Here is an 11,068-nt window from a genome sequence, read left to right on the forward strand (position 1 = left end):
GCGGGCTCCGCCTTTCCAAGATGGCGACACTCGTGGGACCGGAAAGCGTCCATGGATTTCGCCTTTACCCTGTCTCCGAGAGTGCGCCCGCCCCTTCCGGCGTGTCCCGCGCAGCGCGAGGACGTTGCGTGGGTCCGCCCCTAGGCCGCCTCTTCCGGTTTCTTGAGTCGTGTGCGTCCGCGACGGTAGTGACGCGTATTACCCGGAGGATGGCGGACGCCGGCTTACGCCGCGTGGTTCCCAGCGACCTGTATCCCCTCGTGCTCGGCTTTCTGCGAGATAACCAGCTCTCGAGCGTGGCCAATAAATTCGTCAAGGCAACAGGCGCTGTGAGTCCGGGGCTTGGATCATGGGCTGGGGTGGGATCACCACAGGGCTGCGGGCCCTGGCATGCTTAAGTCTGCAGGTAGGGAAGTGTGCGGGGTCCGCCTGACTAATGACTGCCAGGTCTTTGTGCCGAGCTCTCGGCGGTTGGTGGAAAGCCTGGAGTCTTGGCATCACTTCCACGAGGTCTGGCTACTTAGCGCTGAGTCTTGCTTTTTTCTGGTGAGAGGTGAGGCGGTGGCAGCGTGGGACCCTCGTGGCCTAGGTCACGTAGCTAGCAGAGTGCGACCGGGCGGGAGCGCCTGGTCCTACCGGAGGCATTAGAGGCTCCTGGTAGTGCCAAGCGTGACTTGAGTTTAACTCTCAAACGAATTTACCCAGGACTCAAATAGAATTGCTTTAGAAATAATGAAAACTGAAAAAAAGTGAAAGTTAGTCGCTGAGTCGTGTCCGACTCTGCAGTCCCATGGAGAAGCTCACCAGGGTCCTCTCCAGGAGAGAATCCTGGAGTGGGTAGCCTTTCCCTACTCGGGGGATCTTCCAGACCCAGAGCTCTAATCGGGTCTCCCTCATGCGGGCAGATTCTTTACTGTCTGAGCCACGGGGAAGCCGTTAATGAAAGCTGGGATTTTTGTTACTAAAGAAAAAAATGAACGGGAGTAGAAGCAGGGTTGAGCATCAAGCAGTTGTGGAATTTCTGACTTCCTGCATCAGACAAGTGTAGGTTTGGGAACAGTCTCTGCCACTTTAAAAGTGTATGATCCAGGCAGCTTGCTTAATCTCTTTGAATCTGTTTCTACTTCTATGAGCATGCCATCATTCACTTTATAGGATTTTTGTGAGTTTTAATAACATGATATATGCAAAGTGGCAATACCAGTGCCTGGTGCTCAGAAAGCATCAATGAGTGGAAGTTGTTATGTTGGCTATGGTACCTTAGGATGTTTAAAAAACAAATAAAAGGAAGATGACCAGGAATATGAAAGGTTTGGAATCTCCATCTCAAAGAGATCAGACAAGACTGCACAAAAAAACACCTTGAAGATAGAGTGGAGTGGTGAGGTAGTCCTTAAAAGTGAAAGTGTTAGTCACTCAGTGGTGTATGACTCTTTGTGAGTCCATGGACTCTAGCCCGCCAGGCTCCTCTGTCCGTGGGATTCTCCAGGCAAGAATCCCGGAGTGGGTTGCCATTCCCTTCTCCAGGGGATCTTTCCCACCCAGGGATCAAACCTGAGTCTCCTGCATTGCAGGCATATTCTTCACCATCTGAGCCACCAGGGAAGCTCATATGGTAGTCCTTAGTGGTCTTAGTCTTTGATTAAGAAGATAAGCTTGTTCTTTGTGGTAGAATCAGGTTACACAAGTTATAAGTCAGATCAGCCTCAAAGGGCTTCCTTAAGCTGAGACGGCCTGCCATATGTGATCTGATAGAGCTGCTTTCATATTGGAACTGTTTTGCATTGACTGTTAGAGGCTGCAGAGAGTGTTTCCACATCCGGCTGGATGGAATTGGGCCTTTCAAAAGAATCAGAAATCTTTTTTATGTGACAAAAGCTAATCTTTGTGGAGGGCATACTAAGGGCCAGATGCTAAGCCCCTTATGTGCATTATCTCATTCTCTCAACAGCTTAGTGCTTTATAGTATTATCTATCTTAAAGGGAAGAAAAACAGTATTAGATCAAGTGATTTACTCAGGGTCACACATTACTAACCAGCAGAAGTAAGTTTCACATTTCATCTAACTTTGAGCCTGTACTCTCGTATATACTGTAATGCCTTGCCATTTTTTTTGAACACCAACTCATAATTCATAAGCAGTGTAATTAACAGCTGAATGCAGTTCTGCACTGAATAATTAGCATGCTGCTAAGTCACTTCAGTCCTGTCCGACTCTGTGCGACCCCAGAGACGGCAGCCCACCAGGCTCCCCCGTCCCTGGGATTCTCCAGGCAAGAACACTGGAGTGGGTTGCCATTTCCTTCTCCAGTGCATGAAAGTGAAAGTGAAGTCGCTCAGTCATGTCCTGCTTACTCTTCGAGACCCCACGGACTACAGCTCACCAGGTTCCTCTGTCCATGGGACTTTCCAGGCAAGAGTACTGGAGTGGGGTGCCATTGCCTTTTCCTGAATAATTAGCATAGATTTTTACTAATCTTCTCTTGATGGTTGATTTCCAGTGGTTTGGAATTATAAACCAAGTTGCAGCAAATATCTTCCTGTGTAGGTATTTGTTTCATGGGTAAGGATAAATTCCTGGATAGTACACTGCTAGAATAAAGCAGTGTTTTTAATGGAATGCATGTTTTTAAAGGCTTTGATAAATAGGATTGATAGGCAGGGGAATAGATGATGCCAGAAACTACAGGAATAACCCAAGTTTTTGCTACCGAAAATTTGGAAATACATAAATAGAATATTTTTCTCCTAATTTATACAAGTAGGAGAAACCTTCAGAGATGTAACATTTATATCAGATAGAGCAGACAAAATAAGTGACTTTTAATGAGAGAGTAACACAAAATTTGAACTCCCATAGAATAACCAGGATAAAACTTTCTTACCGTGCTTTCTCTGTCTTTTCTCTTATAGACCCAGCAGGATGCCAACGCCTCTTCCCTCTTGGATATCTATAGTTTCTGGCTCAAGTAAGTCTTCTCTTTGCCAGTGTGGCAGTTTTCTCCCTGTGAGTAGGCTGGGTTGTATTCTTTGTTTTGAGAAGGTCCTGTTCCCCAGAAGTTAGCCTAATCTGCCTCAGCAGGTCCACCAAGGCTCCAAAGCGGAAGTTACAGGCAAATGGACCAGTGGCTAAGAAGAAGACTTCATCCAGTGACAGCAGTGACGACAGCAGTGAGGAGGAAAACCAGGCACCTCCAGCTAAGAAAGCTGGTAAGGCCTAGCAGGGAGTTGTGGTTCCAGGAAGAGGATTTGTAGTCTCCCAGTACTAAATGGCTGATTCTTACTGAGACCCGTATTTTTGTTCAGCTGTACCTGCCAAGCAGGCCAGTCTGCTTCAGCATCCTGGAAAGGCTGCAGTCAAAGCATCCGAGAGCAGCAGCAGCAGCAGTGAAGAATCCAGTGATGATGAGGAGGAAGAAGACAGAAAGAAAAAGCCTGTTGAGGTGCAGCTTTGGGGAGGAAAGGAATTGCTTAAGGGATTGGAAAGAAGAAGTCCAAAATCTTGGCTTTTAGCCTGGTGGTGCTGGTTATAAACAACAGATTATTACGAGGTCTTTCAGAGAGGTTGTAAAAATATGAGGTTTGGAAAGGATTTTGTAGGGTGAAAGTTGAACCCTGAATGTAGAGGAAATTCAGTCCATTCTGCAACCCTGACAGTATTGGGTTTCTCTGGGACACCGTCAAGGACTCCAAGAGTAAAAGATGTTTTGTGGACAGGTGCAGGGAGCTCTAAACAGGGAATGTCAGGAACAAGGCCTAAAAAAGGGAGCTTGCTTTTGTACCTTAAGATGTCCTTTGGGTGCCCTAAAACTCTTGCTGATTCCCCTGGCTTTTCTTACAGAAGGGAGTTAAGCCACAGGCCAAGACAGTCAAAGCTCCTCCTAAGAAGGCCGAGAGCTCTGATTCCGATTCTGACTCAAGCTCAGAGGACGAGGCACCAAAGAACCAGAAGCCAAAGACAACACCTGTGGCAGTGAAAACTCAGGCTAAAGCCCCAGCCAAACCAGGTATCGTTTTTGTTCCCAAGAGGCTAGGCTGGGGACCAGGTTGCTCTGGGGACTGGTGTGAAAATTCCTCATTCACCACAGGGATGAAATGGCACTGGTTATTGAACTAGGGGTATGGACTGGTGTCTTTTTTTTTTAAATTAGGGACTAGTAACTACAGAAATGGCTTGCCTGGTGGCCCAGACAGTAAAGAATCTGCCTGCAATACAGGAGACCCAGGTTCGATACCTGGGTCATGAAGATCCACTGGAGAAGAGAATAACTACTGCCTCCAGTAGACTTGCCTGAAGAATCCCCATGGATAGAGGAGCCTGGCGGGCTATAGTCCATGGGGTTGCAAAGAGTCAGACAAGTCTGAGCAGCAACTAACACTTTCACTTTTTTCAACTATAGAAATAGTGGGCAATGAGGGAAAACATGTTTAAAAGACTTCAGAGGGCATATTCAAATGATTTGCGTCATAAAATTTTTTGGAAGACAGGTTTATTTCTGAACTTGGGCAGGAAATTTATCCTTTGATAATACCACGGTAAACCACAGCCTTCTCCTTTATGCTTGCTGCAAAGGCAAGAGAATTGACAGTGAAGAGCCTAAGCTACTCTATCTTGTAAAAGAGCTCCATTTTGCAAAGGTACCGGGCAAACAGACTTAGACTTTGGATATTGCCTAAACTTGCCCCACTGTGCGCGAGCCAGTCAGCCCTTGGATTAGACCTCCTGACTTTAAGTTCAAGAATTTGTGATTTACCTTGGAAGTAATGAGTTACATTTGTGATTTACCTTGGAAGTAATGATTTACCGTGGAAATGGGAACCAATCAGAACCCAACACCTAACCCTTCCACAGAAGGTAACCAATTAGAGGTCTCCCAACCTGGAAACTCCCGTTTTTCGAATTTTTCGCGCGAGAATACCCTATATAAGCAATATAACCCAGAGTTCAGGGCTCCTCTCCTAAGCCACTGCATCGGTAACGGTGGGAGCCCCAGCTCGAGCTTGGTAATAAAAACTCTCTTGCTTTTCCATCAGATATCAGCTCCCTGGTGGTCATTGGGAGATTTTGAGACTTGGGCATAACAACAGACTCCTAAGTACCAAGCTAATAGGAGGAGGCTTTAAGAAATATTTATTTATTTGGCTGCACCATATCTTAGTTGGTGCATGTGGGATCTAGTTCCCTGACCAGGGATCAGACCCCCAGCTCCCTACATTGGGAGCATGGAATCTTAGCCACTGGACCACCAGGGAAGTCCCAGTTCATGTCTGTTTAAAAAATATTTTTCTTTCTTTATTTCCGGGTGTACTAGGTCCTTGCTGTGTATGGGCTTTCTGCAGTTGAGGTGAATGGAGGCTGCTCCCTTGTGGTGGTGTGCAGGCTTCTTACGCTGGTGGCTTCTCTTGTTGCAGAGCACAGGCTGTAGAGTGTTGGGGCTTTAGTTGTGGCTCCCGGGATTAGTTGTCCCAGGGGATATGAGATCTTCCCAGAACAGGGATTGAACCTGTGTCTCCTGCATTGGTAGGTGGGTTTTTGTTTGTTTGTTTGTTTTTTTACCACAGAGCCATGAAGGAAGGCTGGCAGGTGTATTCTTAGCCACTGGACCACCAGGGAAATCCAGCTCATGTCTGTTTTCAACATACCTGTCTTACAGTTTGTTGAAACAATACATATGTATGTCGGAGTGGTTGGCTGTAAAAACTTGAGCCCAGCTATCATCTGAAGGGTATTCACACCCACCTTATGGTATTTCAGACAGCCAGCTAGCTTAGTCTTCTTTCTCTTATGCTTGTTCTTGGGACTTATGTAAGAATTCTTCCTTTCTTAGTACCATCATGAAGTCCCAAAAGTAAGGTGAAATGTACACTCCTTTTGAATTTTATAGTCAAAGTACATCTGTGTTCTAGTTGCTTGCCAGCAAAGATCAATCTTTACTACTCAGGAAGAATTCTTTTTTATCCTGGATTTTGGCCCTTCATTTTCTGTTGTAGCTGAGGGTTTGACTTCAAGAGTGATGGTCATTCCCCTCAGGATCTTCATGAAATTCTGCATCTTGGCGGCAGTGCTGCTGAAGGTGGCGGGTCCGAAAACTGTCTTTATACTCATGTTATTTCTATTTTCTTAGGTACATCACCTCGGCCAGCACCTAAAGTCGCCAATGGCAAAGCAGCTAGTAGCAGCAGCGGCAGCAGCAGCAGCAGTGATGATGACTCAGAGGAGGAAAAGGCAGTAGCCATCTCTAAGAAGGTATAGGCCTTAATTTCTACCAGGGAAGAGGGGACAAGAGGGTGGAAGTCCTCCATTTCCTGGCAGGATTGGTTGGGTCAATATTTTCCTGTGGTAATTGATTTTCTCTGTGTGATGCAGACCATACCTAAAAAGCAAGTTGTGGCTAAGGCCCCAGTGAAAATGGTTGCTGCACCTGCCCAAAAGAGTTCCAGCAGTGAGGACTCCTCCAGTGAGGAGGAGGAAGAGGAGCAGAAGAAAAAGCCCATGAAGAAAAAACCAGGTGACTGGACACGGGGAGTCAAGCTACCACTGACGAGGGCCCAAAGGCAGGAGGACCTCTGCAGTCACCACGTGGACCTTGGCCTGACAGCTGGCCTGTCCCAGAGAAAGGAGAAAGCCAAATGGCATGCCATCGTCCCTGCCCTAGTCTGTTAGGAGTGAGTCACTAATCTGAGCCCATCCTCAAGGGAAAGGGAATTAAGCTCCATTTCTAGAAGGAAGCGGTATCAAAAAATTTGTGTACATATTTTATCACACTGTCCCTTTTAAACAGGTCCCTATAGCTCAGTCCCCCCGCCTTCTGTTCCCCCACCCAAGAAGTCCCTGGGAACTCAGTCCCCCAAGAAAGCTGCAGAGAAGCAGCAGACTGTGGAGAGCAGTGAGGAGAGCAGTGATGAGTCTGGTGAGTCATTTCTTGTGTTGGGTCTGGGAGTGTGTGAGGAATAGGGAAGGAAATGCTTCTCTTCTGCTTTTCTCTGAAGCACCTCAGGGCTAATGCTCTGTACCGGTCTTTGCATCCTTGTTTTTGGCTGTGTCACATATCTTGCGGGGGTCTCAGTTCCCTGACCAGAGATTGAACCCCAGCCATGGAAGTGAGAGCCCAGAGTCCTAACCACTGGGCCACCAGAGAACTCCCTACACTTCTTTTTCCTGCCTCTGGTGGGACTCTGGACCCAGCCTAATGTCATTGCTTCTCTCAAGATTCAAGTTCTGAGGAAGAAAAGAAACCTCCAGCTAAGGCAGTCATCGCCAAGGCAGCTACTAAAGCAGCTCCAGCAAAGAAGGCAGCAGAGAGCTCTTCAGACAGCTCAGGTAAGGACGGTATAGTGTAGGAGGCCCTCGGGGCGATGGTAGCTCCAAGGACCCCCTTTAGCCTGATTCGGGGACCTGTTCACTCTAACCTCCCTGTCTAGACTCCGACAGTTCTGAGGACGAAGCTACTGCCAAGCCAGCTGGTACCACCAAGAATCCCTCAAGTAAGCCCGCCGCCACTCCCAAGCAGCCTGCAGCTAAGTTAGCTGCCACTCCCAAGCAGGCCGTGGGCAGTGGCCAGAAGCCTCTAACCAGAAAGGCTGACAGCAGCTCCAGTGAGGAGGAGAGCAGTTCTAGTGACGAGGAGGAGACAAAGAAGACTGTAGCCACCCCTAAGTCCAAGGCGACAGTCAAAGCAGCCCTGTCTTTGCCTGCCAAGCAGGCCTCTCAGGGTGCTGGGGGCAGCAGCTCGGATTCAGACAGCTCCAGCAGCGAGGAAGAGGAAGAAAAGAAGACACCTAAACCCCCAACTAAAAAGCCACGGAAGGAAGTGGGAGCTGTAGCCCCTTCCAAACCAGCCTCCGGGAAGAAAGCAAAGGCCGAGAGCAGCAGCAGTTCTTCCTCTGATGACTCCAGTGAGGAGGAGGAGGAGAAACCCAAGGGCAAGGGCACGCCAAGACCGCAGGCCACCAAGGCCAATGGCACCTCTGCACTGACTGCCCAGAATGGAAAAGCAGACAGGGGCAGCAATGAGGAGGAGGAGGAGAAGAAAAAGGCAGCAGTGGCAGTTGCTAAGCCAGGTCTGTATCCAAAAAACCTGCCTCCTGGGTTTGTCCCCTAAACAAGAATGGGCGGTACTCTAGAGGAGTGGATTAGGGAGCCAAAGCCCCTGACCAGCTTCCAGTTAGTTGGAGGCCCTCGGTGTGGGAGCCTGGGAGGAGGGGACAGGAAACTGGTTTCCTGAGTCTGGCTTTCTGTTCTGTAGGTTCAGAAAAGAAGAAGAAGAAGAAGAATGAGGCTGCCAAGGAGGCAGAGACTCCTCCAGCAAAGAAGATAAAGCCTCAGACCCCCAACACATTTCCTAAAAGGAAGAAGGTAGGTTGTCTTGTTTTCCTCCCAGGAGCCAGCTTTTAGAGCAGACAAAAACTGCAGATCATCTGGACACCTCTTTGCCTGGCCTGGCACACACGCTCAAGTGTGTAGCTCAGGAGGACCTTTTTGTTCCATGACTGCTCCATCCTGAGTTTCCTGCTCCATTCTTCCCCAGGGAGAACGAAGGGCATCCTCCCCATTCCGAAGGATCAGGGAAGAGGAGATCGAGGTGGATGCTCGAGTGGCAGACAATTCCTTTGACGCCAAGGTGAGGAGAACGAGGGGTCTTCACCATCCTTGAGGGGGTGGGGTGGGAGAGAGTACAACGTTTGGTCCTGGTTGATAGGTTCTCTGGGTTTGAGTTGCCTGGAGCAAGAAGAAATGACAGGGCTCTGGGGTTGCTCTTCTGTGCTAACCACCTCTTTCTGCTTACCAGCGGGGTGCAGCTGGAGACTGGGGGGAGCGAGCCAATCAGGTTCTGAAGTTCACCAAAGGCAAATCCTTCCGGCACGAGAAAACCAAGAAGAAGCGGGGCAGCTACCGGGGAGGCTCCATCTCTGTCCAAGTCAACTCTGTTAAGTTTGACAGTGAGTGACCGTGGGCTGTCTATGGCACAGCAAGGGTGATGATCTGAGCCCACTCACCGTCCTCAATGGACCTGGGAATCCTAGGCTCTCTCAGGGGAGGGTCTTGGTGAAGAGAACAGTTTAGAATAGGTCTGAAGACTCTGCACTGTAATACCCTCTAAGGTCCTTTTTTGTGTTTGTGGTTTTGTACAGATTTGTTTTTTGAGTGTTGGGTAGCAAGGACAAAGAGTGTTCATTTTTAAGAAAAATTTTAGTTGTCATTCCCTCCATGTTCTGAGAAAGTCTTCATACTGAGAAATTTGTATATTTCCTATTAAATCATTTCTTACTGATTTTTGTTGTGGTTTTCAGAGGTGGGTTCCCCCAGATTAAAATCTTAGCTATCTCCCAAGACTTGGTAAAGGTCACATGTAAGAATTTTTATAATTGGAGAACTCTGCCTATGTGAGTGCTTGTGTCCACTTTTCATGCTTCCTACCCCTCAGAGCCCTGATGAAGGACAGTTAACATTAAGCATTGTTAATGTGTATATCTGTTAAGCATGAACTATGTACCTCATCCATGGGGTCTAGGACTGAAATCTTCAGCCAGCATGGACTTACCTACTTTAAGGGATAAAAGTCATTGTTTTATTTCAGACAAAATTCTAATGTGTGAATGCCCTGGGGTCAGCCTGGATTTTTTTTGTATTTTTATTATCACATAATGTTTGCAATATATGTTTATTAATTTAAAAGCATAAACTTTTTTACTGTTCAAAGATAATTTTTGATTGGCTTCTGAGGACTATATCTTCTTAGTTTTTTTACATTTTAAAGCACAAAATTTAATCTGAAAAGCACATATCACTTGGTATTTCTGTCTTGGTAGCATGGTGACACGAAATAGTTTGATTAACTTCTTACATGTTTGGGAGTCACTGATCAAGAAAGTGAAGGAAGAAATCTATAATGAAAATCCTCAGTAGGAATTAGGTTCCATTAGTCAGGTGAATTTATAGGTAACCTACGTATATGCTAATGGAGAGGAGAAGAACCTTTACAAAGCATTTTTCTAGTATTACTTGAGTTAGAGTGGTGTTGGGAGAGCATTCTAACAGGGTTATTGTGTCTTGTAGTTGATACATGGGAGCAACTCATATGCTCCCTTTAGAACCTCACTGTCAGTATCAGTGGAGGTAACAATAAACAAAACCTGTGAGCATAGATGCGGCTCTTGGGCCATGCAGGCTTTTTGTAGAACTGTAGGAGATTAATGTTGGCAGTGCTCAGCCAGAGCAAGTGAGGAGGAAAATTGAGTTCTCCAGTCTCTCCCAAGTTCTCTGGTGCTGGGCTGTCCCTGTGTTGGGAAAGTGTGCCGTAACTTTATAGATGAGGTGTAAGTTAAGATTAGCCTCCCTTTGTTTGGGTTCCAAGTAACCTGATAACCTGGTTTTCTGTGTAACTGCCGCTAGGAAGAAAGTATGCTGACATACATATAAAGTCTGCATGGTGAAAGTTCTACATCTTAACTACAAAATAATAAACTGACTGGTTTATATGTGTTTTGGGAGTTTTACTAATGTGAATCCAAAGCCCTCCTACCTCCTACTCAGAACAACTTGGGTGCCAGTTAGAGGGCTAGAGTTCAGACCTGTGGAGGCTCACTGTGGACTGACTATACCTTCCTGACTATACCTTGTGTCATGGTGTCTTGTTCAGGCTATAAGTCCAGTGTTTGGGTGGTCTAAAACTGCTGCTGCTGCTAAGTCACTTCAGTCGTGTCCGATTCTGTGTGACCCCAGAGATGGCAGCCCACCAGGCTCCCCCGTCTCTGGGATTCTCCAGGCAAGAACACTGAGTGGGTTGCCATTCCTTCTCCAATGCATAAAAGTGAAAAGCGAAAGTGAAGTCGCTCAGTCATGTCCAACGCTTCGCAACCCCATGGACTGCAGCCCACCAGGCTCCCCCTGTCCATGGGATTTTCCAGGCAAGAGTACTGGAGTGGGATGCCATCGCCTTCTCCGTGTCTAAAACTGGTGGCTGGCAAAATGGGCCATGGACTGGATCTAGTTGACCAGGAGCTAAGAATGTCTTTTACATTTTTTAAAGGGCTCAAAAAAAGTGACAAGACTATGTGATCACAAAG

The 11,068-nt window shown here is 47.1% G+C and overlaps 1 protein-coding gene across 2 annotated transcripts; it reads left to right on the forward strand.

Moving 5' to 3' along the window:
* The first annotated feature begins 187 nt into the window (after nt 1-187).
* On the forward strand, nt 188-10,484 carry NOLC1 (nucleolar and coiled-body phosphoprotein 1). 2 transcript variants are annotated; one of them, XM_012102840.4, is made up of 13 exons: nt 188-329; nt 2,915-2,970; nt 3,081-3,211; nt 3,308-3,444; nt 3,843-4,008; nt 6,127-6,248; nt 6,369-6,510; nt 6,784-6,912; nt 7,212-7,322; nt 7,424-8,062; nt 8,248-8,357; nt 8,530-8,622; nt 8,791-10,484. In XM_012102840.4, exons 1-13 carry the CDS (start codon nt 210-212, stop codon nt 8,947-8,949), a joined length of 2,115 nt encoding a protein of 704 aa, XP_011958230.2. In that variant the 5' UTR covers nt 188-209; the 3' UTR covers nt 8,950-10,484. The 2 variants fall into 2 exon arrangements, with proteins under 2 accessions (XP_011958230.2, XP_004020189.3); XM_004020140.5 differs by having other exon boundaries at nt 3,084-3,211.
* Nucleotides 10,485-11,068: the final 584 nt, after the last annotated feature.

Source organism: Ovis aries, chromosome 22 (genome assembly GCF_016772045.2).
Source record: "Ovis aries strain OAR_USU_Benz2616 breed Rambouillet chromosome 22, ARS-UI_Ramb_v3.0, whole genome shotgun sequence".
In the NCBI taxonomy this organism is placed as follows: Eukaryota; Metazoa; Chordata; class Mammalia; order Artiodactyla; family Bovidae; genus Ovis; species Ovis aries.

What these genes read in the sequence shown, in the direction of transcription:
- NOLC1 (XM_012102840.4), top strand. Translation starts at nt 210, where the DNA reads ATGGCGGACGCCGGCTTACGCCGCGTGGTTCCCAGCGACCTGTATCCC. An exon ending in GAAAGAAAAAGCCTGTTGAG is followed by an intron (nt 3,445 to 3,842) that starts GTGCAGCTTTGG and finishes CTTTTCTTACAG; the next exon opens with AAGGGAGTTAAGCCACAGGC. An exon ending in CAGTAGCCATCTCTAAGAAG is followed by an intron (nt 6,249 to 6,368) that starts GTATAGGCCTTA and finishes TGTGTGATGCAG; the next exon opens with ACCATACCTAAAAAGCAAGT.